The sequence below is a fragment of the Heterodontus francisci genome, chromosome 9 (genome assembly GCF_036365525.1).
Source record: "Heterodontus francisci isolate sHetFra1 chromosome 9, sHetFra1.hap1, whole genome shotgun sequence".
Classification (NCBI taxonomy): domain Eukaryota; kingdom Metazoa; phylum Chordata; class Chondrichthyes; order Heterodontiformes; family Heterodontidae; genus Heterodontus; species Heterodontus francisci.
This window is the reverse complement of record NC_090379.1, coordinates 36,169,300-36,194,716: the sequence shown is the minus strand read 5'-3', so window position 1 is coordinate 36,194,716 and position 25,417 is coordinate 36,169,300. Positions and strand designations below refer to the sequence as shown.

At 42.7% G+C, this 25,417-nt stretch overlaps 1 protein-coding gene across 1 annotated transcript in view; it reads left to right on the top strand.

Annotated features, from left to right (window-relative positions):
• Positions 1 to 25,417, top strand: part of prkcha (protein kinase C, eta, a) — a 223,200-nt gene that overhangs the window by 155,224 nt on the left and 42,559 nt on the right. Inside the window, exons 7-10 of the mRNA XM_068038782.1 lie at positions 128 to 257; positions 1,719 to 1,858; positions 3,679 to 3,825; positions 6,985 to 7,158. Coding sequence (XP_067894883.1) covers positions 128 to 257; positions 1,719 to 1,858; positions 3,679 to 3,825; positions 6,985 to 7,158 — 591 coding nt within the window. The remainder of the gene's footprint in view (positions 1 to 127; positions 258 to 1,718; positions 1,859 to 3,678; positions 3,826 to 6,984; positions 7,159 to 25,417) is intronic.

The window sequence follows — 25,417 nt, the reverse complement described above, 5'->3', positions numbered from 1 at the left end:
AGAGGGTATGGGAAGTGGGATCGAAAATAAAATCAGGTCTTCCAAATGGCTCCAAATAGGGCAAATCTATCTCTTTGTTTATCTGTGTCTGCATCAGTCTTAAATAATTGACAATTGTATTTAACAGGTATGTGAACAAAGATTCAGCATCAACGTACGTCACCAGTTCAACATCCATAACTACAAGGTGCCAACTTTCTGTGATCATTGTGGCTCTCTTCTGTATGGGCTGATGAGGCAAGGAAAACAGTGCAAAGGTAACCAGCTCCGTAAGGCACTCTCTCTTTACCTCCTGAGGTAAAAGACAAAAGTAGAGTTTGTACATTTACAGAGAGTAGGATTGGCCAGCAAGAGGCGCCCACAATGCTTTTTAATGCACTTCATGGTGAGTGGAGCAAGGAGTGCCATTGATGGCTTGTTTGAAAAAGTGCATGGCTTGGTCTTTCTCACACTCTGGAACACAAAGTGTGATGAGAAGGTTAGCAGAGGAGGGGGTAAGGAGTGGAGCTGGAAGAACAGCGAGGATAAACATTCAGTTGATTTGGGGGTATCTGAAAATATGTGTTTACGATTAGATGAGACAAAGAACTTGACCACTATACTGAGAATGTAGCCCTAGAGCATCCATTCCATTTGTGTTGAATTGTTTCCTCACTGCAGTTTTCAGAAGGTGCTTCTAAATTGCAGTACGATGAATAGAATCAATTAATAATTTTTTTCTGCATGCTAGCTTAACTCAATCAGTAGAACTCATTTCCAAGTTAATTTTGACTATGGCTGATCTGATATCAGCCATTTTACACCACCACCAAAGTCAAAATGACCTCCGTGACCCCAAGTCCCAAGCAGTGCTGTACTGTCGGAGATGCCATCCTTTAGATGAGATGTTGAACCAAGGTCCTGTTGTCATGTTCAAGTGGACAGTAAAGGATCATGGAACATTATTTGAAGAAGGGATGTGAGTCCTCCTGCATCCAAGATTCATCTCATTGCAGTTTGTTTGATGTTGCTGGCAGACTACCTAACAATTGCTGCACTTCAAAGAGCAGTTCATTGTGTGATGATGCTTGCGCTAATTTGACTTTCTTTGGCCTTTTTGTGGAGAGTTACAACCCACAGAGCCAATAGAAAGGCTCGTTTCTGATCCGAAATGCAGTTCTCTTGGTCAACCTGCTGTCATTGGAATGAGAACGAGTATGACTGCAAGAGATTATGGTCAGGAATAAATCGAACATGTGAGTTAGAAATCCATTCCATCACCTTTTCACAACTCAAACTTTGAACCCTCCTATAAAATGCAGCTACAGGATAAATTCCATCCCCAACATAATCGTAGGATTGTGGTAATGAAACGGAAAGCCTGTCGTGTGGCCCCACTAGTACAGACAATGAGCACAGTGTGGTCCCTTTTAATTAGAACAGTTTAATATATGCCCTGTCAGTAAAAGAATTTTAGGTCATACAGGCTCCTTTATCAACGGAGTCAATTGCCTGCTGATGATTATTTGAATGGAGTCAGAGTGACTGGGAGAGCTTGTGTTATTTCCTGTATACCTATTCGGAGCCATTCTAAGTGAAGGTGTTACATGGTATGCTGGACATGTAGAATTCTGCAGGGAAGTTTTTTCCCTTTGGCAGTCTTAAGTTGTTGATGTTACTGACTGGGATTTGTTCTCCATGAAATGCTGATGCAAAATCATTTTCTTTCCTTTTGACAGTTTGCAAAATGAACATTCACATTCGCTGTGAGAATAACGTAGCCCCGAGTTGCGGAGTAAACTCTGTGGAACTCGCCAGGAAGCTGGCAGAGATGGGACTCAGCGCAGGAGGCATATCCACTTTAAAGAGAAGGCAGACGGTAAGGATGCTGCTGATCTGCTTCTGCTGTAATTCTAACTTTAGATTGTTGGGCACTTGCACTTGTAACAAATGATGTGGTGTAGTCCTGTCTTGGCTGCTGTGTTTCCTACATTACAACAGTAACGATACTTCAAACAGTGCTTCTTTGGTTCTAAAGTGCTTTAGAATATTCTGAGGTTGTGAAATGTGCTATTGAAATGTAAACCTTTTTTTAATCTAACCCCACACTTCCATTGGGAGCCTTGCCTGTTGACAATGTACATTGGAAATTCAGGTGCATGATTCTCTAACTGTTTTAATGATAGTCATGGATGGCGCAATTTTCTAATATGTGCCTCTGCCAGGCGTTACTCCCTTATATGTAAATTCCCATGGATCAGGAAACAAAGTACAGCTGTCCTGAATACACCAAGGCTTTCAGACTCCATAGGCTCAGCGAGTTTGTCCAGTGAGTGATTAAGCTACACACACCAAGAATATCCCACATTCCATCCCTGTTCTGTGCTGAGGAGGCTGATCTCTACTAGAGCACCAATCAAGCCAGATTCAATGGTTGTTGAGTTAGCTGATCTCCACTGGGGTATCAGTCAGTCTTCTACAATTGGCATCAGACATCCTGGGTTAGAAAGGGAGGCAATGGCCAGGCTTCTGCACCAGGTCATTGCCCTGAAACCGCTGGTGGCTGGTGAGGACAGGATTGGGCTGAGCTGTGATGTTCCAAGCTTACTGTTGAGGCTCATGCATGAGTAAAGGCCACGTAAGCAGATTACTGGAGGATGGTCAGCAAGCAATCATTGGAGAGGAAAGAAAACTACACACTGAATTGTGGTGGTTAATTGTGTGTCTGTGTCTGTCTGTGTGTATGTATGTCTATCTAGGACTGCTCCATGAGTGTAATTATTCTCCGCTTGCTGCGTAGGTGCACAAACAATAGTGCACAGAAGGGATACTGGATACAGTGCACCAGATTGGGGGAGTGGAATGACAAGGAAGAGATGGGTAGAATGAAGGAACAAAATCCCATTAGAAATCTGGCACGTGTTTAAACATCCCTGCATCCAGATTACTGTCACTGTGAAACTCCTGACAGGAGTGAAAATACTCAGAGCAAGGAACAATTCCAATTATTATCTCTTGGCATTGTGTGTTGGTGCCTCAGGGTGGTCTCAACACTGCAGAGGGGATTATGGGGTGCTGGTGGGAATACATATCAGGAACTCGGACACGGAGATCAGTATTCCCAGTTCTTGGGTTGCATGAATTTCCAGCCATTATTCCCAATTTGCTCTCCTATTGCTTGAAGCTCTGCACCAGCAGTGCTACGCTGTAAAATTTACTCCTATATTTTATGATCTATATCTCTTCCTCCATATTCCCCTTTAAAGGAGGCTTGTGTATTGTGTTCCAATGGAAGTGCCAAAATTCCATTGTTGCATTCTTTGTTTTCAAACATAAATTCTGCTTATAGAAACATCGCTAGTGTCAGTATCACATTGCAAGAATCGGGCTCTGACTGGAACTCAGTCGCACAAACTACAGTATTAGGAAATAAAAAGGAAAAAAATTGCAAGGCTATGGGGAAAGAGCACGGGGTGTGGGAACTAATTAGTAGCTCTTTCAGAGAGCCAGTGCAGTAGTGATGGGCGAATGGCCTCCTTCTTTGCTATATGATTCTCTGAAATAGTACTGTCTGTCAGACTTGATAATCTTGACTCTACCTCTGTTGTTCCCTGAAAAAAAAATTGTTTTACTTTTTTTTACTTATTCAGTTCCCTGTGGGCTACAGTAACCCTTTGTTTATTCCTTTTCTTGAAAAAGAGACAAAGTCGTACAAACCACCAAGAAACTCAGGCCCCGGGTGAAACAGTAGACAGCAGTGACAGTAACAGCCAGCAAGTGCAACGCAAACTGGGCATCGACGATTTCACGTTCATCAGTGTTCTAGGGAAAGGCAGCTTTGGAAAGGTAAATTACACTGTGCTTTAAAAAACCTGAGAGACATTTAAGATATGGTAGCAAGTATGACCTCATACTGCCATGTAACATGCTGGAACACAGCAAACGACAACACATGCTTCTTTCTGTCTGGTTTGTTCACCTAATGGGTAACAGGATGACTGCAGGCCTGCTGCTGATTCTCTTAATTATGAACTGATCTATTATGTATGAAGAAATTCAGTTATATTCCCCGCAACAGTATGAGAGCAATATGTATATCGCCAATGAACCTGACCCCTGGATATGTTAACATTTTCCTCCTTAAACAAAACAATAACTTCTAAAAAAGAGAATGACAAAGGTCAAACGCTCTCCCCTGTTAGCAATGGCAGAATCATCATTCAAAAATGACACACAAAAACTCTTGGCAGATTCAGTTTTAGTGGTGACTGGTGTGGTGGGGGTGAGGAGTGTTTGCATTTTTTTTAAAGAATTTTAAGACAGAGTCTAAAATGGAGAATTTATTTCAACAGCTACAGCTTTTAAAATTTCTTTCTGGAGGAGTCAGTTTACACACATTGTTTAAAGTTATTGGCCTTAAAGGCCTGCTACCCGACCCGAACCCGAAGGGACCCGACGACATGTGTCGGGTCACTCTTCCGGGTCCGGCTTTCGGGCTCGGCTCGGTTTGGCTCGGGTCGGGCTGGGTCCGGGTCAGGCCGGGTCCAGGTCGGACACACACAGCAAGAAGTGTTAAAAGTATAAAACCTACCTGAGCTGGGAGTCCGGGGCATCAAAGAAGGAACCTCTGAGTCTGCGCAGTGAGCGAGTGAGCGTCTCAATGATGTCATCACGCTCATGCTGCCGCTTCCTGCAGATTGAGAGTAGCAAGGTAGGTGAAGGGAACATTCCGGTGGTCAGGTCGGGCTTGGGCTCGGGTCGGGTCGGGTCGGATTAGGTGTGGGAAAAAATGGAGGGAGTCGGGCCAGGTCGGGCTCAGGTCCGTTGTGGTTCTGTCGGGTTTGTTTTTCGTGAGCTGAGCAGGCCTTTAATTGGTCTACACCAGGCTGCCTCCTGATAGTTATCCCCCTCACAATAGAGGCGGTGTCAGCACCAGGAAGTCCAGTGTAGGAATCATCTGGCTGATGTCACTGTATTACACAGTGATGGAACAACTATTTGCCCACATGTAAAAGTGCGATCAATAATATCTTTGAGATGTGTGCAGTAGCCTCGTTCTTCCTTCGTGTCCACACTGTTGAGAGCATCATGTTGCATTACACAAATTAAAGTATTCCCCTGCAGACTGCCTGGAAATGTCCTTAACTTCCACTTCTAAACTGGGATTGCTCCATTTGTTACTGTGCGCCCTTTATATTAGCAATTTAATCAACTGGGTTTGGCTGAAGGATCACAAGAGTTCCCAAAAGTAACCAAATGACAAAAGGATGGTGTGGTGTGATGAAGCATTAATACAGTACAGCAAAGTGGTTGAAATTGGCTACCTGCCCATGATTCACAGGTTGCAGTCTTAGCTGAGGGAGGCAGAGTGCCTGTCCCATTGTAGGAAATAATATTGAACCCCCAAACCATTCACTGTCACACAGCTTTTTGTCATCATTAGACAACCCAGTCAATTGCCTATAAGAGAAAGTTAAGTTCCTTTGTCCTAAACCAAGAACATCTACACAAGAAAGTGTTTGCTCAACATTTCTGTGTTAGCAGAGGTGGAAAAGTCAGGGAAGCGCTGTGTGATATATTTGGGAACAATAACAAAAGCACAGGTTAATCAACAGGTTGTCATATGGTCCTTTTGAAAAGACTGAGATGCGCTTGCCTGATATTTGGGTATGTTTGCTGACATGTGAGGTGCTGCCAGACTGGTTTGAGGTTTAATCCCGAGCCTGACTTTTTAAAAACATTCTTTTTCATGGGATGTGGGTGGCACTGCAAGACTAGAATTTGCTTCCCATCCCCAATTGCCCTTGACAACTGAGTGACTTGCTAGGCCATTTCAGAGGGCAGTTAAGAGTCTGGAGTCACATGTAGTCCAGACCAGCTAAGGACAGCAGATTTCCTTCCTGAAAGGACATTAATGAACCAGCTGCGCTGTGGGAATTGAACCTGTGACCCCAGGGCTTTAGGCTGAGCCTCTGGAGTAGCCATATAAATACCGTGGCTACAAGAGCAGGTCAGAGGCTAGGAATCTTGAGGCGAGTAACTCACCTCCTGACTCCCAAAGCCTGTCCACAATCTACAAGGCACAGGTCAGGAGTGTGATGGAATACTCTCCACTTGCCTGGATGGGTGCAGCTCCAACAACACTCAAGAAGCTCGACACCATCCAGGACAAAGCAGCCCGCTTGATTGGCACCCCATCTACAAACATTCACTCCCTCCACCACCGACGCACAGTGGCAGCAGTGTGTACCATCTACAAGATGCACTGCAGCAATGCACCAAGGCTCCTTCGACAGCACCTTCCAAACCCGCGACTTCTACAAACTAGAAGGACAAGGGCAGCAAATACATGGGAACACCACCACCTGCAAGTTCCCCTCCAAGTCACACACCATCCTGACTTGGAACTATATCGCCGTTCCTTCATTGTCGCTGGGTCAAAATCCTGGAACTCCCTTCCTAACAGCACTGTGGGTATACCTACCTCACATGGACTGCAGCGGTTCAAGAAGGCAGCTCACCACCACCTTCTCAAGGGCAATTAGGGATGGGCAATAAATGCTGGCCTGGCCAGTGATGCCCACATCCCGTGAATGAATAAAAAAAAAACTAGGCCAGTGACATTATCACTACGCCACTGTTGATTTTGGGCTCTATAATTGGTCTTGGCGTTCTTGTGCTGAGGGGAAAAAATAGTGAGGGTTCCAATCCCTGATCCTGTGGGAAGTGTATTTATATGGGTACAGTCCACTGCAGGGTCAGTTTTAACTTCGATCGCCCTTATATTTAGGGGTGTACAGTTTCTAGTGTAATTAAAAACACAATTCATCACCACCTTCAGGAGAAGAGGGGTAAAGATAGAGGGTTTCTTTTTTAAAAGAACTGTGCCAAATCAGTGCAGACACATGTTAACTGACTTAGCCATTCAGAGGAAAGTGTCCATTTTTTTATTTGTTCTGCATTAAGACAGAAATGTCACTTTCATAACTTGCTGTCTGACCCCAGGTGATGCTGGCTGAGTTAAAAGGTACTGAAGATGTTTACGCTGTGAAAATATTGAAGAAAGACATGATTCTCCAAGATGATGATGTGGAGTGTACGATGACTGAAAAACGGATCCTGTCATTGGCCAGAAACCACCCCTACCTCACACAGATCTTCTGTTGCTTCCAAACTGCGGTAAGCAGTGTATATATCAATTAAATCAGGTCCTGACCCAGCGTTACAAAAAGTGTTTCCAGTGATCACCTCACCTCGCACACCATGTCATTATTTTCCAGTGGAACCTTTCTTGTCCATCATAAAAGAAAGGGACTCCCATAGAAACCTGCAGATAATCGAACGTGTGCACATTTCGGTCCTACATTCTGGTATAGTAATACATCAGGCATTGGAATAAAGACAAGCATTACATAGTGTTTGCAGCCCAGAAACAGGCCATTTGGCCCAACTGGTCTATGCCAAGCCTCCTCCCACCCTACTTCATCTAACCCCATCAGCATATCCCTCTATTCCTTTCTCCCTCATGTGCTTATCTAGCTTCCCCTTAAGTGCATCTGTAATAGTCACCTTAAATGCTCATGAGTTCCACTTTCTAATCACTCTCTGGATAAAATAGTTTCTCCTGAATTCTCTATTAGATTCATTACTGATTATATTATATTGATGGTTCTTATATCTGGTCTCGCCTGCAACTAGACATTTCTCTATATCTACTCTATCCAACAGTAAAAAAAAACAGTTTATCTTAAAAAAAAACTCTAGAGGGCCCCAAACTGTTCAATCTTTCCTGATAGGTATAACCTCTCAGTTCTAGTATCATTCTAGTAAATCTTTTTTTCACTTTCTCCAGTGCCTCTATATCCATTTGATAATATGGAGACAACAATTGTTCACAGTACTCCAAGTGTGGTCAAACCAAGGTTCTATACAAGTTTTAGATAATTTTCTGCTTTTCAATTCTATCACTCTGGAAATTAACCCGAGTACTGTTTTTCTTTTTAAATGGCCTTATTAACCTTCATCATTATTTTAGTGATTTGTCTATCTGTATCCTCCAGAACCCTCTGCTACCTCTTCCCCATTCAGACATTCATTTTCCAGGGACTATGTGGCCTCCTTATTCTTTCTACCAAAATATACCATCTCACACTTATCTGTATTGAAGGTAATTTGGCATTTACACGTCCATTTTACAAGGTTATTAATGTCATCCTGTATTTTATCACAGTCCTCCCTCTGTATTAACTACACCCTGAATTTGGTGTTGTCCACACATTTTGAAATAGTATTTCAGATTCCTGAGTCTAAATTGTTTATGTAAATGGTGAACAACAATGGTGGCTCTGGCACTGATCCCAGTGGAACACCATTTTCCACCTTTTCCACTCTGCATCCCCCCCCCCCACCCCCAATCTTCAGCACTCATTCATAATGAAACAAGGCTGTGTGTAGCACAAGTAGCCTGTTTAAGGCAGTCACCAAGGCCTTTCACCCTCACAACATTGGCTGCCTCTGCTCTACCTTGTGCCATCTCATCTGGCTTCTGCCACCTCTAGACTCAACCTCTCCAGTATCCTCCTTGTGAGGCTCTTGACCTTAAGCCATAAACTCTAATTCAGCCAAACTCTTATCACATTGTCTCCCCCACTAAGTTCTGGTCACTTATCATTTTCATCCTTGCTGTGTTGTACTAGCTCCCAAGTATTTGCATCAAACTTAAAATCCTAGCCCTCACCTTTAGCTCCCTCCAGAGCCTAGCTGCAGCTGATCTCTGTAACCTCCTCAAACCTTAGGTACTTGGCATGGCCATTTGGTCATCTAACTCTGGTCTTTTGCACATCCCTCTATCTGTGCACCACCATTGGTGACAGAGCCTTTAGCCATCTCGCCCCTATTCTTCACCTCTCTAAACAGCTCTGCCCTACTACTTCTTTCTTCATCTTTAATTGTCTTCTCAAATTCTATCTCTTTGACCATGCTTTTGGTCACCTATCAATTGCCCCTCAAAAGAATGGTGTCCATTTCTCTGTCCAACTCTTTGGACATTTTCAATATTAAAGCTGCAATGATTGTTGATTAAGGGAGCTAAGGGACCACAGAAGCTTGATTGCTTGCTGACTTTCCCTTGGTTTTGAGGGGGAGCAAGAAAAGCGAGGCAGTTTTTGTTGGGTTCAGTGAGAAGATCTCTCCCCTAATTGCTCAAGAGGATCATCATGCAGCTCCACCAAGAAGTGCAGTTGCATTGTGAATGCTTGTAAAGGAAGGAGTGAATCATATGTTTGGGGGAGGAGGTGAAGTAGTGTTGGAGGAATGAGGGAGAGAAAATTAAACCCTGGTTATTTGTGAAATCCTGCAATTCTTATACATTTGTCCTGCTTGACCTATTTGCAATGTTATTGCTATGTAGTATCTAGCGTCCAACAACAGATGGCGTCTGGTAACATTACTGAGCTTATTTAGTGGTTTGGCTTAGAGTACTATATTAAAAACAGGAAGTTCTGAAAAAATACAGTAGGCCATCAGATTGACATTTTTAAAACTATACTTTAATGAAGAATGGGTTCATTATATAGTTGCCGGATAGTTGCCCTGGGTCATGCTGAATCTGACCCCTGATTGTTTGATTTATCTCTGAGTTTATATTTTGATCAGATTTTGTGTCAGGAGAAAATTAATTACTTGCAATTACATTTGTCCGTGGACTTTCTATAGGATTTTGCACTGGATCTTGCAGTGATTAGAAATCCATTTCAGTGCAGCACCCTCTACAGGGGATCGGGGTCCTGTCTAAATAGGACAAGCAACTGTGTCTTGTAACCAATCAGACTGAAGAATTTTTAATGAGCAATGCAGAGTTTAAACCAGGAAGTGTAAGTCTGAATACTGAACTCAATGCCAAATCATATACAGAAAGCAAAATAAAGAGGGAAAGAGAGATTTGGTTAAGAGAGATAGATAAAAGAAAGAGAAAAAAGTTAAAGTATATTTTCTATAACTTTTTAAATCTTCAACAATAATCAAAAGCTGAAGGAATGAGACCCCACTCTTGTAAAAATTCATTTTCAATGCCATAAAGATTGTTTGCCAGTAACTAAGACTTAGCACGCCATTAAAAATCTACTTACGCTAGAATGGACAAGCCTTAACTTTATTTGGCAATTGTCTTGGGTAACTACTGGGTAAGTCCTGCAACATCACATGCTCCATGTGTTTCAACTGATGTTTAATTTCTGGGTTAGATACCGTTCTAGTGAAGCTTCTGGAGGAGCAGAGCAACTAGGACAGCAACTTCCTGATTTCTGCATATCAACTGTGCATATTCAGTCACCACAAGTTACTGTCTGTTTCAATGCTCAGTAACGGCGAGCACTGCTAGCCTCACCATTATTCTTACCATAAAATCCAGGCCACTTTATTTTTGCCTTATGGTGCTTCTCCAACAACAGCACCCTGGGGCAACCCTGTAATATTTTTGTGCTTTTATATTGTTCCTGTTTTAATTCGGTCTCTGGGATCAGTGTTAATGAGCTAGTGTCCTGTATCTCCAACACTACATCCAGCTCCCTTATCCCAGTGGCCAACTGGCAGCCCCCAGTTTTTAATAGATGTACGAATCTGCTGACAGGATAAGAGAGCCAGATTTAGTTGCATGGAGGCTGGTCTCCAGAATCTGAATTAAATTGAAGCCAATATAAAATAGTTGATGAAACATTGAAAGGTACCAAAGCTCTCTTCAGACAACAGTTTCTCTGCGTGACAAAATCCCATGGGTGACAATCACATCATCTTGCTTCTGATAATGTGCAGACTGATCATCCCCTGACAGAGAAAAGTCCCAACCAGAATGACAAAAAAGGGGTCTTTCACACAAATGAACACTTTTGTAACTTTTGAACAGCAATTCAAATCCTGTGCACACACACTTCTTCCCCAGAAATGATGATTGGTGGTTTGCCCATGTAAGTGGTTCTCCAATGAAAAATGGGTATTATTCAAATTATAGAGTTATGTAAATGCATTCTCAAATTCCCACTCATTGTGTGTTTGTGTGTGTCTCTCTCTTGTACAAACACGCAGGCACACACATTATTGCCTACCAGAGGATCAGTAGAAAGATTGAAGGATGAGAAATAACATTAGTCAAGGTCGTGATTGTAGCACTGTACAGAATCAGAGTAGGCCATTCAGCCCCTTGAGCCTATTTCACTATTCAATTAGATCATGGCTGATCTGCATATTAACTTCATCTACCCACCTTGGTTCGGATAACCCTTAATACCCTTAACCTTAACTTTAAGACCTGCTGGCCCTTTCCATGAGGAGTATGACTTTCTCCAAGGAGAATAAGTTTCTATTTTATTTTTGGCGGGATCAATTCTGAACAATTCTGGATTGAGTGGAGGGTGGGCTCAGGGTTAGTTGTGTCCTCTTCCTGCAAACATACATTGCTGCTTGTTAGTTTAATTACAGGGTTATTCCTCTTCGCACAGCTGGTTTATGCTGCTAAATGATACGTGAAGAAACCACAATCAACATTATACACAGACTGGTAATAATTAGTGAAATGTGCAATGCCAAAAAGAGGTTATTATTGTGTTTAGTTAGTCAAATAGTTTACTGCAAATTAGTTTCTGTAATGAATCTTGCAGTGATTTTAGGTGCTGTTATCACATAAATTATTGCAAATTAGTAAGAAATCAGAATGGAAAGAATAGTGGAAAAATTCTATTGAAATGTAATTCCCAAGGGAGTAATAAAACTCATTAGAAGGATGAAAGTGATTACTTCTTGCACGCCGCACATATAATCACCTTTAAACCTGTTAAGAGGAATAATATGTAATGCAGATACACTAGATTGCAAGATACAACATGTGTGTGCAGAGAATGCACTAGATTGGAATATAAATCCTGTGTGTGTATACACCATAGACTGCAATGTACACCATATATGTGCACACACTAAACACCAACATGCACCTGCACCTGCACGTCTATGCACTAAATTGTGATATCCCATTCAACATGTATGCACACTGGACCAGGATATAAAGTATGCCAATAAATTGATAGGTATTTCTTGCACTTGCACATAAAAGCAAAATTTTGTGTCTGACTGTATGTTTGAAAGTAGAATGTGCACACTGCTTGTTGTGTGCTAATTCAGAATATGTGTGTTTGTGTGTGTGCACGTGGCTATATACTGTGTGTGCTTCTGTGTGTGAGTGTCTCTCTATGTTATGTTTGTGGCTTTATACTCTTTGCTTTCCTAATTCCACCCCTGCACTTTCGCTACTTTACTAGGCTTTTTGCAGTTTTGAGTTCTTTTTTGCCTGATCCTAACCTGTCTGCTCTTTGACAACCGGGGGTGGGTCTAGATTTGGGAGTTCCACCCGTTTTCTTGGTGGGAACATATTTGATCTGAACCCTCTCTATCTCAATTTAACATTTGTGTGTTTCTCTGTAACTGTGTACTGTGTGTGTGCTGTATGTTGTATGTATTTTTATGTGCTGTTGTATACTGTATACACTGTTGTGTGCTGTATATCATATACTCTGTGTGTGGTGCTGTATACAGTATGTGTGGTGCTATATACAGTGTGTGTACCGTATACTCTTAAGTGTTTTTGTGTTTTTCTATGTGTGTGCACTGTATATGGTATGTGTGTGTGTGCTGTATACTGTGTGTGTGGGCTGGATTTTGCATTGGAGGCGGGGCTTCCGATGCCAGGCCAAAAAGGCTGAGAAAACCCACCTCTCCCTTTTCATGCCCCCGCGGAGTGATCCTCCGGTCTTTTTAAATCCTTCAGGAGCTTGGATTCCCATTCCTTTAAAATCACAGGGCTGGCAGCTAGGCAGAATCAGCAGCGCCACCAGGAGCGGTGGCCCCTGCCGGTACCGCAGAGGCCTTGGACCCAGGCTCAGCGCTGAAGACCCGGACCTCAGGTAGATGAGGCATGGTTGCCAGGGCTAGTCCGGAAGGCCCTGGAGACAGGGGATGGGTGATGGTCATACATTCCATGGGAGGAGGGTAAGGTGGTTCCTGGCGGGTTTCCTCAGACGTTTTCCCCCCACCCCGACAGCCCGCACGGTGTGCTTCATGTTACAAGGCCCCCTGGCAGGCCCCACCCCCACTGCTGGTAAAATCCCAGCGGTGGTGGAAAGAGTCCTTTAATTGGCTGTTAATAGGTCACTTAAGGGCTTCAATTGGCCTCTGCATGGGAAGACCATCGTCTGCCTATCCCACCCCCGGGAAGATTGCTTGGTGACGGGGAGGCAACGCAGCCTCCGCGCCCTGACCACCCATCACGATGCTCCATGCCTCCCCCCCCACCAGCGCCTCAGGGGGCTACGAAAAATCCTGGTGTGTGTGTGGGGGCTACATAAAATCCTTGTGTGTGCGTGCGTGCATGTGTGTGTGTAAGTAAAGGGCTTATTTGAGAAACCTAACAGGATTTTAGTGACTTTTTCCAAACTTGCTAAAGAGAGAACGATGAACAATGAAAGAGAAGGATGAAGACAGAAAGTGTGAGAGAAGTAAACAGAGAGAGAGAGAGAGAGAGAGAGAGGTGAACAGAGAGAGCAAGCAAATGTGCCATTGGTTTTTGATTTCCATGGAAAATGATTCAAATTGTTGAATATCATCCCCAAAAGAACCTATTGCAATAAAGACAGAATTTGATTTATTCAGTTACTATCACCCAGTGACCCTGATTACAGAAAAGGCAACTTGTTTTTCATTTTCTTGGAAAGTGGGTGGAATTTAGAAATATGATCCACCAAATTAGCAGCAATAGATGGGTTGGATGTAATCCCAGAAACACCAGTAAAATCCTGGAATATCATTTCAGAAAATCAGAATTTGACTTACTCAATCATAGTTAACCAGTATCCCTGGCTGTAAGACATCTTAAAACCCCACTCTAGCTACAATTCAATTTACTGCTATCGTTTTTCATTTTCTAATCTATTTTCAAGATGGAGATCAATAGATTTTTGTTGGGTAAGTGTATTGAAGGATATGGAGTAAAGGCGTGTAAATAGAGTTGAGGAACACATCAGCATCATCTAACCAAATGGCCTACTCCTGTTTCTTGTTTTCATTCGATTAATTTTTCCATGTTTGTACTCTTTCCTCTCCCTTCTAAATCCCTTCACTCCCTCAAATCTCTTTGACCATGCTTTTAGTCATTTTCCCTCGCCCTTCTATCAATGCTTAATGTCTGTTTTCATCACTGGTACTTTGGGATGATTTATTACTTTAAAGATACTATGGTGCAAATTGTTGCTGCTCTGCAGCTATATCCATCAATCTTAAAAGCTGATAGCTGGGGAAGAATGGATGGAAATGAAGGCATGAAGTTGACCAGAATTCATTCTTAGTACCTCTTGGGATAGTCAGAATAGACTGCAGAAAAGTGTATTTTACACTACACATTGGGGAGAGAGGGCTTTATATGGCCTGTTGCGAAATGAAGTTCTTCTTAATTATGAGATTGATTGCTTGAGGTGTTGCCCAGGGTGGGTGAGTCAATACCAAGCATAGTCATCAGGTGAAGCAGGGCAAGGAGGCAGAGCATGTAGACCTAAGATTTTCAACAAGTAGTATAGATATATTACAAATTGAATCAGTCCTTATTATAAACTGATATATTTTTCCATTTTTTAATGCTTTTACATTATTTATATTTAAGTAGCAAAGCTTGTGGCAGTTTGAGAAGTGAAGTAGAGTTTTTTGGAACATTGGCTGTTCCTTGCATTTTAACCAACATCACTAATGTTTGTGGGTTCTTGCTATGCACAATTTGCTGCTTTGTTTCCTGACATTACAACAGTGACTACACTTCAAAATTAATTCATTGGCTGCAAAGCAGTTTGGTACGTACTGAAGACGTGAAAGGTGCAGCCGAGGAACCGAGAGATGCAAAATTGATATGCTACAGAGCAAGAGGGGGAGGTGTAATTATAGTATGACTAATTTAAATAAACAGTTTCCATTATAAATGGGGCCACAGGTTTGAGAAGTAAGAACTGCATGCAGACATCAAATTTTAATATCAATATGTAACAAATAGTTTAAAAATCATTCACAAAAATAGTTTTCAATAAATAATGTTATAGATAATTAATTACTAAAGCTAGCTTGACTAAAGCTACGGTTCTGTTAGTAGCATTCTTGCTTCTGAGTTAGAAGATTGTGGGTTCAATTCCCACTCCAGGACTTGAGCAGTAAAAGGCTGACACTGCAGTGCAGCACTGAGGGTGTGCTGCACTGTCAGAGGTTCTGTTGTTTGGATGAGACGTGAAACTGATAAAAACCCATCTGCCCTCTCTAATGGATGTAAAAGATCCTGTGCACTATTTCAAAGAAGAGAGGGGAGTTATCCCCGGTGTCCTGGACAATATTTATCCCTCAATAATCTTCACAAAAACAGATTTTCTGGTTATTATCACATTGATGATTGTAGTAGCTTGCTGTGTGCAAATTGGCTGCTATGTTTTCTAACAATGACTACACCTCATTGGCTATAAAGTACTTTGAAATGTCCAGTGGTTATGAAAGTTGCAATATAAATGCAAGTCTTTCTTTAAATATTACATTTAAAGTAATAACAATGACTAAAACTGCAATTATGTGATGCCACAAGTTCAATCAATATTGATTTTGTTAACTGTTGCTCGGTATTCTGATCTTCAAGATATTGTTTTTCCTTGTTGTCTGATTCTGGCCTCTTGTACATTCCTCCCTCCTTATACACCTCCTTTGGTGGTAGAGCCTACAGCTGCCTCAAGCTTACACTCTGCAATCTTCTCCTTAAACCCCTCCATGTGCGTACCTGCCTCCCAACTTTTAGAAACCTTCTCAAACCCATGTCTGCAACCAAGCTCTCGATCACCTTTACACAGGCTCAGCATACTCTCCTTTCTTCTTTGTCAAGCACCTTGAGATGTTTTTCTATTGTAAATGCAAGCTGTCATTATTAAACAATAGTAATTTTCCTAAAAAAATGTTGTCAACTGAAGCTGTGAATTTCTTTATATGGCGAGTTGGAATATAGGCACTATTCTTACATGACTCTCATGTCTTATTGTTGCTGATTCTCTCTTCTGTTTCTCTTTCTCTTCTTTGTTGCTTCTCTCCCCTTGGCCGGAATTTTACGGCTCTTCCCAACAAGCGAGCTGGCGGCAGTATGTTTGGGGTGTAAAATTGAGTGGGAGGCGGGGGGTGGTGGCTGTTCCGGAACCCCTCCCGCCCCCGCTGCAATTATACGTGGGGCAGCGGTGGCGAGAAATGGCCCGCCCGCCCGAGGACAATCAAGGCCGTTAAGTGGCCAATTAACTGCCACTTAAGGGCCTCCTCCCGCCCCCGCGGGTATTTTATCCTTGGTGGACAGATTGCAAAGCCCCCAAGAACCCCGCCTGGTACAACCAGGTGGCCTTCTTGTGGGCTGGGGTGTGGCCCTCCTGATCGAGCACCCTGTGCCTCACAGAGGGTCATGCCTGAAGCCCCAACCTCCCCCAATGCACAACACTCTCCTTCCCCCACCCCCACCCCCCCCACTCAACCAACCACCCTTGCCTCGCCGGTGCCCAGCCAATTGTGCCCGGCCAGGCCCTTGTTCCGGGACTGTCCTTCCTGTTGCTTCCGATGGCTGGGTGTAGTCCCAGCAGTAAGACATTTGTGAAGAGGGAGTGGAGCCATTTGAGGGGTGAAAGGTAAATCAGCAGGATCACTGCAGATAAGGGGGCTGATCCAAGGAACAGCTGTGCAGAGATGAGGATTGAGAGCAGCAACAGTAGCTGGGGGAACCAGTCCAACCTCATGAAAGGGTGACAGAGGAGTGATGGGGGCGAGTGAAGTCAGAGGTCACAGGAAGCAAATGGAGTGCAGCAAAACAGAGAGCATTCGACAGCAAGGGAGCAGAATCCAGAAAAAGACTAACATTTATCCTGCATCTTTCATGACCTCACCATGTCCCAAAGCACTTTATAGCCAATTAAATACTTTGCAAGTGTTGTAATGCAAGAAATGCAGCAATTTGCACACAGCAAGCTCCCATAAACAGCAATAAGATAACAACTAGATTATTTGTTTTAGTGTCATTAATTGAGATATAAATGTTGGCCTGGACTCCTCTTCAAAAACTGCCACAGAATCTTTTACATTAACCTAAGAGAGCAGATGGGGGCTCAGTTTAATGCCTCTTTGGGTGAGGGGACACAGTGAGAAAAGACATTCGCCTGAGTGAGACATTGCCAGAGTGAAGCTGGAATTTGGTGCAGAGGGAAATAGAGGGTCTCCTTTTCCTATCCTTTTTAGTCTCCAGTAGCTGGTAAGTCTTCTTCCTTTGACTCCAAGGTAGGTGATTGGTTGGTGAGTATTTTATCATTTATCTTTGAAAACTCAGATAATTTTCGAAATTGTAAGGTTTTTATTTGGTAATACTAGTTAAGCTTAATAGATTGGGAAACAGTGAGAGAATTAATTAAGAAAGTGATTAAGTAATTAAAGTGAATTAACTAATAGCATAAGTAACAATGACAGGACAGGTGTTATGTTGCAGCTGTGATATGTGGGAGCTTTTGGATGCCAAGGTCTGCATAAAGTGTAAGCAGCTAGAGGAATTCTGGAATAGGATTATTGATCTGGAAGCTGAACTGCAAACACTGCGCAAAATAGGGGAGGGGGAGAAATACCTGGACGTTTTGTTCCAGAAGACGGTCACACCTCTTAGAACAGGATCATCTGTTTTGGTCTGCAGTGAGAGACAGGAGGATGAGACTGTGAGTGAGGCAGGTAAAGGGACTCAGCAGACAGTAGTGGAGGCGCCTTAGACTTTGCAATTGCCAAACAGGTTTGAGGTGCTCTCAACCTGTGTGGACGAAAGCGAGGCCTGCAAGGTAGATGAGCAGACAGGCCACGGCACTGTGGTACAGGAAGTCATTCAAGTGGGGGGGAGCAAAAAGGAATGTAGTGGTAGTTGGGGATAGTATAGTCAGGGGGATTAACACTTCTGTGCAGCCGAGAGCGTGAGTCCAGAAGGCTGTGTTGCCTGGTCCGGTGCAGAGCTCGGGACATCTGCTCAGGGCTGGACAGGAACTTGGAGTGGAAGGGGGAGGATCCAGTTGTCGTGGTCCATGTAGGTACCAACGATATAGGTAAGACTAGGAAAGAGTTTCTGCTTAGACAGTATGAGGAACTAGGCATCAAATTGAAGAGCAGAACCTCAAGGGTAATAATCTCTGGATTATTACCTGAGCCACGTGGCAGAGGGCACATGAGATTAGTGAAATTAATATGTGGCTCAAAGACTGGTGTGGGAGAAGTGGGCTTTGATTCATGGGGCACTGGCACCAGTACTGGGGAAAGTGGGGGCTGTACCATTGGCATGGTCTTCACCTGAACCGTGCTGGGACCAGTGTTCCAGCAACTCGTATAACTGGGGAAGTAGAGAGGGCTTTAAACTAAACAAGGGGGGTGGGGGATCAAGCCTGGGTAGACGTAGCAAACCAAGGGGTAGAGTCAAGGCAGGAGAGCAGAATAGTAATATGGGAAATGAAGGTCAGAGAATGGCAGGAAGGGACAGAGGGGAAAAACCTAATAACACACCAACTGTCAAGACTAGATGTTACAAAGATAACAAAAAGGCAAAACTAAAGGCTGTGTATCTGAATGCAGGTAGCATTCATAACAAAGAAGAGGAACTGATAGCGCACATAGAAGTAAATAAATATGATCTGATAGCCAATACGGAGACATGGCTGCAGGATGACCAGGATTGAGTCCTGAATATTGAGGGGTATATGATGTTCAAGAAAATAGGAAGCTAGGTTAAGGTGGAGGGGTAGCACTGTTAATCAAGGATGGCATTGGTGCAATAGTGAGAGATGACCTTGGTTCAGGAGATCAGGTTTGGGTGGAGATGAGGAATAGTAGGGGAAAGAATTCACGAGTGGGAGTGGCCTACAGGCCCCCTAACAGTAACCATAATGTAGGACAAAGTATACAAGAAGAAATATTGAGTGCTTGTGATAAAGGGACGGCAGTAATCATGGGTGATTGTAATCTACATATAAACTGGAAAAATCAGTTTGGCGATAGTAGCCTGGATGAGAAGGTCATAGAATGCTTTTGAGATAGTTTCTGAGAGCAACACATCCTGGAACCAACCAGAGAGCAAGTTATATTAGACTTGGTATTGTGTAATGTGACAGAATTAATTAATGATCTCAGAGTAAAGGCACCTCTAGGTAGCAGCGATCACAATATGATTGAATTTTACATCCAGTTTGAAAGAGAGCAGAGTGAGTCTAAGACTAGTATTTTAAACTTAAATAAGGGCAACCATGTGGGCATGAAAGCTGAGCTAGTTGAAGTGAACTGGGTTACTAGGCTAGGAGATAGATCAATAGAGAAGCAGTGGCAGACATTCAAGGGAATATTTCAGAGTACTCAGGATAAGTATATCCCTACTACAAAGAAAAATTCTAAGGGGAGAAGTCACCATCCGTGGTTAACTAAAGAAGTTAAAGAAAGCATCAAACTTAAGAAAAGGCATATAATTGCGCAAAGATGAGTGGCAGGTCAGATGTTTGGTCAGAATATAAAGAGCGGCAGAGAATGACTAAAAGGTTAATCAGGAGAAAGAAATTAGAGTATGAGAGGAAGCTAACTAGAAATGTAAAAACGGATATCAAGAGTTTCTACAGTTATTTAAAAAGGAAAAGAGTAAGTAAAGTGAATGTTGGTCCTGTAAAGAGTGAGAATGGGGAGTTAATAGTAAATAATAAGGAAATGGCAGATGGGATGAACAAACATTTTGCTTCTGTCTTCACTATAGAGGATACAAAAAACATTCCAGTAATAGCTGTAAATCAGGAGGTGGAAGGTAGAGAGGAACTTAGTGAAATTACAATCACCAGGGAAGCGGTACTGACCAAACTGATGGACCTGCGGGCTGACAAGTTCCCAGGTCCTGATGGACTTCATCCTAGGGTCTTAAAAGAGGTGTGTAATGAGGTAGTAGATGCATTAGTGCTAATTTTTCAAAATTCACTAGATTCTGGAAAGGTTCCATCAGACTGGAAAGTAGCAAATATAACCCCTCTATTCAAGAAGGGAGGGAGGCAGAAAACAGGTAACTATAGGCCAGTTAGCTTGACGTCTGTCATGGGGAAGGTGTTAGAATTGATCATTAAGGAGGCTATAGCTGGGCACTTAGAAAAACCCAAGGTAATCGGGAATAATCAGCATGGCTTTGTGAAAGGGAAATCATGTTTAACCAATTTATTGGAGTTCTTTGAAGGAGTAACATGTGCCGTGGATAAAGGGGAGCCCATTGGTGTACTGTACTTGGATTTCCCGCAGGCATTTGACATGGTGTCACATAAAAGGTTATTTTGCAAGGTAGGAGCTCGTGGTGTAGTGGGTAACATATTAGCACGGATAGAAGATTGGCTGGCTGGCAGAAAACAGAGAGTATGCATAAATGGGTCCTTTTCTGATTGGCAGGATGTGACGAGTGGAGTCCTGCAGAGGTCTGTGCTGGGGCCTCAACCTTTTACAATTTTTATCAATGAATTAGATGAGGGGGGCGATGGCATGGTAGCTAAATTTGCAGCTGACACAAAGATAGGGTAGGAAAGTATGTTGTGAAGAGGACACAAGGAGCTTGCAGACCGCTACAGATAAGTTGAGTGAGTGGGCAAAAATCTGGCAGATGGAGTATAATATGAGTAAATGTGAAGTTGTTCACTTTGGCAGGAAGAATAAAAAAGCAGAGTATTTCTTAAACGGAGAATGACTGCAGAATTCCGAGGTGCAGAGGGATCTAGGTGTTCTCGTGCATGAGGCACAAAAAATTAGTATGCAGGTACAGCAAGTAATAAAGAAGGCTAATGGAATGCTATCCTTTATTACAAGTGGAATTGAAAATAAAAGTAAGGATGTTATGCTTCAGTTATACAAGACATTGCTGAGATCACATCTTGAAGACTGTGTGCAGTTTTGGTCTCCTTATTTAAGGAAAGATGTGAATGCATTGGAGGTGGTTCAGAGGAGGTTTACTAGACTGATACTTGGAATGAGCGGGTTGTCTTATGAGGAAATATTGGACAGACTGGGCTTGTTTTCACTGGAGTTTAGAAGAATGAAGGGAGACTTGATTGAAGTATATATGATCCTGAACGGTCTTGACAAGGTGGATGTGGAAAGGATGTTTCTTCTTGAAGGTGTGTCCAGAACTAGGGGACACTGTTTTAAAATTAGGGTCGCCCTTTTAGGACAGAGATGAGGAGACATTTTTTCTGAGTGTTGTGCGACTTTGGAACTCTCTGCCACAGAAGGTGGTGGAGGCGGGGTCATTGAATAATTTTAAGGTGGTGGTAGATAGATTCTTGTTAGGCAATGGAATCAAAGTTTACTGGGGGTAGATGGGAGTGTGGAATTCGAGACACAAACAGATCAGCCATGATCTTATTGAATGCTGGAGCATGTGCGAGGGGCCAAATGGCCTACTCTGCTCCTAATTCATATGTTTGTATATTCGTTAAAAACAGCACCTCCCATGGTGCACACTTCCCACAGTACTGGCCCTGGGCAGACAGCATCTTGGTTTAATGTCTCACCTGAAAAATGGCACCTCTGACAGTGCAGTGCTCCCTCAGTACTGCACTGGAATGTCAGCCTTGATTTTTGTGCTCAAGCCCTACAGTAGGACCTGAGCCCACAACTTCCGACTTAGAGGCACAAGTGCTACCAACTGAGCCACGGCTGTCATCTAAATGTATGATTATAATCCATAATTTCATCAATATTACATCATTCTCTCTTCTGGGGCTTGTCTATATAATGTTAGCAGTAGTACATTATCATATATTACTCTGGCAACAGGATCATTTTTGTAATCAGATATTTTATAGAGGGTTTTTTCCATACTGGAAAAATATTAAATAGGTATCAGTTTTACATTCTGTTTGCTCCCATCTGGAATAAGGCACAATACTTTCAAGAACCTTTATTTTTCATAATGGGCCCATAAGGTCATTGGTCAGTTGAGGGGTCATTTTGTTCTCCAGTCAAATGCAAATAGCTGCTTCAAAATGCAGCTCATAAATTAATCAGATTGCTGACTATAATGTAGGCAAAAATCATGGTAAGCTTGTACCTAAGCTCTAACAGCTGCCCAGCTTTTCTGTCCCAGTTCCGGCCTTCAATTTTGTGTATGCAGCACCTAGAATTAAGTCAGAAATGGAAATTAATATTTCTGACTTGCCTTTAACAGCTCTTTACAGAAAATTAAAAGGTTCAATCTGGAAAAACAAATTTAGACAATAATTATCAGGCGTCTGTATTCCAGCCACTGATTTACTCAGAGTAATTTCTGAAAAAGCACTTTCTTGAAAAAAATGTTGGTAATGGTCATAATCTGTTCAGTAAATACAGGCTCAATGTATTTTGGTGGGCTTCACAGTCAACATGTAAACTCAAATCCCCATTTAAAATATGCATCATAGGACCATCTCTGCTCCTAGGTCAATATATTTGCAAATCATTTGTCATCCACCCCAAAGTTTAAAACTTGTTAATATTTCCAAATACATTGGCCTAGAAATTGGATTGTGATATGCCCAATTTACAGGCAGAAAATGGGCAACTAAGGGTCTAATATGGCAGGCGGCATGAGTGCATTCATTCAGCGCTGGAAATCCAGCCCCGACCATATTGGTAAGTGCTCCTCCATAAGCGTTCAGCATGTGCATCTGAACCAGGCATTAGGCCCTTTGCATGTGCAAATAGTGGACCTAACACCAGTTTGAGATCCCTTTTGCAGAATTCAATTGTGCTGTTAGCAGTGATCAGTTTTTTTTTAGATTTAGATTTAGCGATACAGCACTGAAACAGGCCCTTCGGCCCACCGAGTCTGTGCCGACCATTAACACTAATCCTACAAAAATCCCTCATTCCTACCACATCCACGCCTGTCCCTATAGTCCCCTACCACCTACCTATACTAGGGGCAATTTATAATGGCCAATTTACCTATCAACCTGCAAGTCTTTCAGGTGTTTGGCAGCCAACCTTGCTGTGCACAAATTGACTGCTGCCTTTTCCTACATTACAACAGTGACTACACTTCAAAAGTGCCTGATTGGCTGTAAAGTGCTTTAAGACATCCTGGGGTCATGAAAGGCACTCATGCAGACTCTTTCTTTCTTGTGCAAATACTACTTGTCATTGCCACTATTGGCTGGGTTTATTTTAAGAGAGGAGGAGGAAAAATTAGTGATGATACTACGATTGTTAGGAGGAGGTGAGATGTGTGAAGCCAGAAGCATGTGCAGTAATTTCTGGTGAAAGATGTCTCAAAGCGCTGAAATACATGTAATGAGTCTTCCTGTGCACTGCACCAATTCAGCTGTTTGACTATTGTGCATGACTCACTAATGTATAACCACAGAAATATAGAATGTTTTGTAGGATCACATTAACGAAAAGGCCAAGTGAATTGCTTGTGCAGTGAAGCACACTAAAACTGATCTGAAACTAATGTCTGATTCAATTATAATCAAGAGTACTGGTCACATTGAAGCACCTTGGTTTGTCTTTCAAACTAAAGTTCGATTTTAATCGTATCAAATGATTTCCATTTCGTTTTAAATCTAGTTAGTGCTTATGTGGCAGTAGCTGGATGATGTGCACTCAGTGAACAATGGTTCCTGTTAATGATTCAGCTCCGTGCATTGTCCTGAATGATGAATAACCATCCAGTGACAGTTACATTTATATCATTTCCATTGCAGGGTTATGGGAAACTGCATCTTTTCAAAAGGGGAAGGACACACAATTAAGAGTGTAAGCAGATTAGACAGGCTCTATTATTTCCTGTCGGCTGTACATGTTATTAGAACTGGCTGCACCTCTTAGTATAATTTTTCAGTGCACTGCTCATTCTGTATCAGTTAGTCTTCCTGTGTAAATAAGGAAGAACTGTGCCCTTTTGTTTTTTAACCAGTCTGTTGGGCTGTTTGCCAGCAGTGACATTATTTGTTGATCTCAGAGATCAAGTTCCTCTGGCTGTTAGCCAGGAGCAGTGTCTGTTTGTGTACTTTGCATTATTTAGTGCAATCAGTGGAGCTGATGGTCATGTCATGGTCTGTAGGGAACGTGAAATCATCAATGTTAAACAGGGTCCTGGCATAACTGCAGTAATCCTCTGTTATACCCCTTTCTGATGTCAATCCCTGACCTTCCAACTTGTCCTCATTTCTGAACAATCGCCCTTGCTGCATTACTTAGATTGCTGGTAAATGATATATCAAACAGAATGAATGAATGGTTTATGACAATCCAAAGCTTCTTGGGTCCTAAAACAGCTCCATTATCCTGAGTAAATTTGGCTGCACCTCACGCTTTCAGTGCTTGATTGGCACCCCATCCACAACCTTAAACGTTAACTCGCTCCACCACTGGCACACTGTGGCTGCAGTGCCTACTATCCACAGCATGCACTGCAGCAATTTGCTAAACCCTCTCTGACAGTACCTCCCAAACCCACGACTTCTGCCACCTAGGACAAGGGCAGCAGGTATATGGAAACACCACTACCTCCAAGTTCCCCTCCAATTCACACACCATCCTGACTTGGAACTATATCACTGTTCCTTCATTGATGCTGGGTCAAAATCCTGGAACTCCCTCTCTAATACCTTGTGGAAGGTGGTGGCGTAGTGGTATTGTCACTGGACCAGAGACCCAGGGTATTGCTCTGGGGACATGGGTTCAAATCCCACCACGGCAGAAGGTGGAATTTGAATTCAATTAATAAATCTGGAATTAAAAAGCTAGTCTAATGATGGCCATGAAACCATTGTCGATTGTTATAAAAACCCATCTGGTTCACTAATGTCCTTTAGGGAAGGAAATCTGCTGTCCTTACCTGGTCTGGCCTACATGTGACTCCAGACCCACAGCAATGTGGTTGACTCTTACATGCCCTCTGAAATGGCCTAGCAAGCCACTCAGTTAGGGCAATTAGGGATGGGCAATAAATGCTGGCCTGGCCAGTGACGCCCACATCCCATGAATGAATTAAAAAAAAGCACTGTAGGTCTACCTACACCACAAGGACTGCAGCAGTTCAAGAAGGTGGTTCACCACCACTTTCTGAAGGGCAATTAAGGATAGCCAATAAATGCTGTACTAACCAGTGATGCTCACATCTTGTGAATGAAAAAAACTTAGCTAATTCTTCATCTGCTCAGAAGTTTCCTCAGTTTGGAGGATTTAGGATGGCAGACCTGACTTCAGTGTTTGTGCTGCCATGTAAATGAAGCGGCACTTCTTCTCCAATCCTTTTCATATACTGCTGTGCTTCCCAGCAGCTGCAAGCTGAGCGCTCGGCCTATATAATCTAGCAGTGCAGGTTTTGCATGAC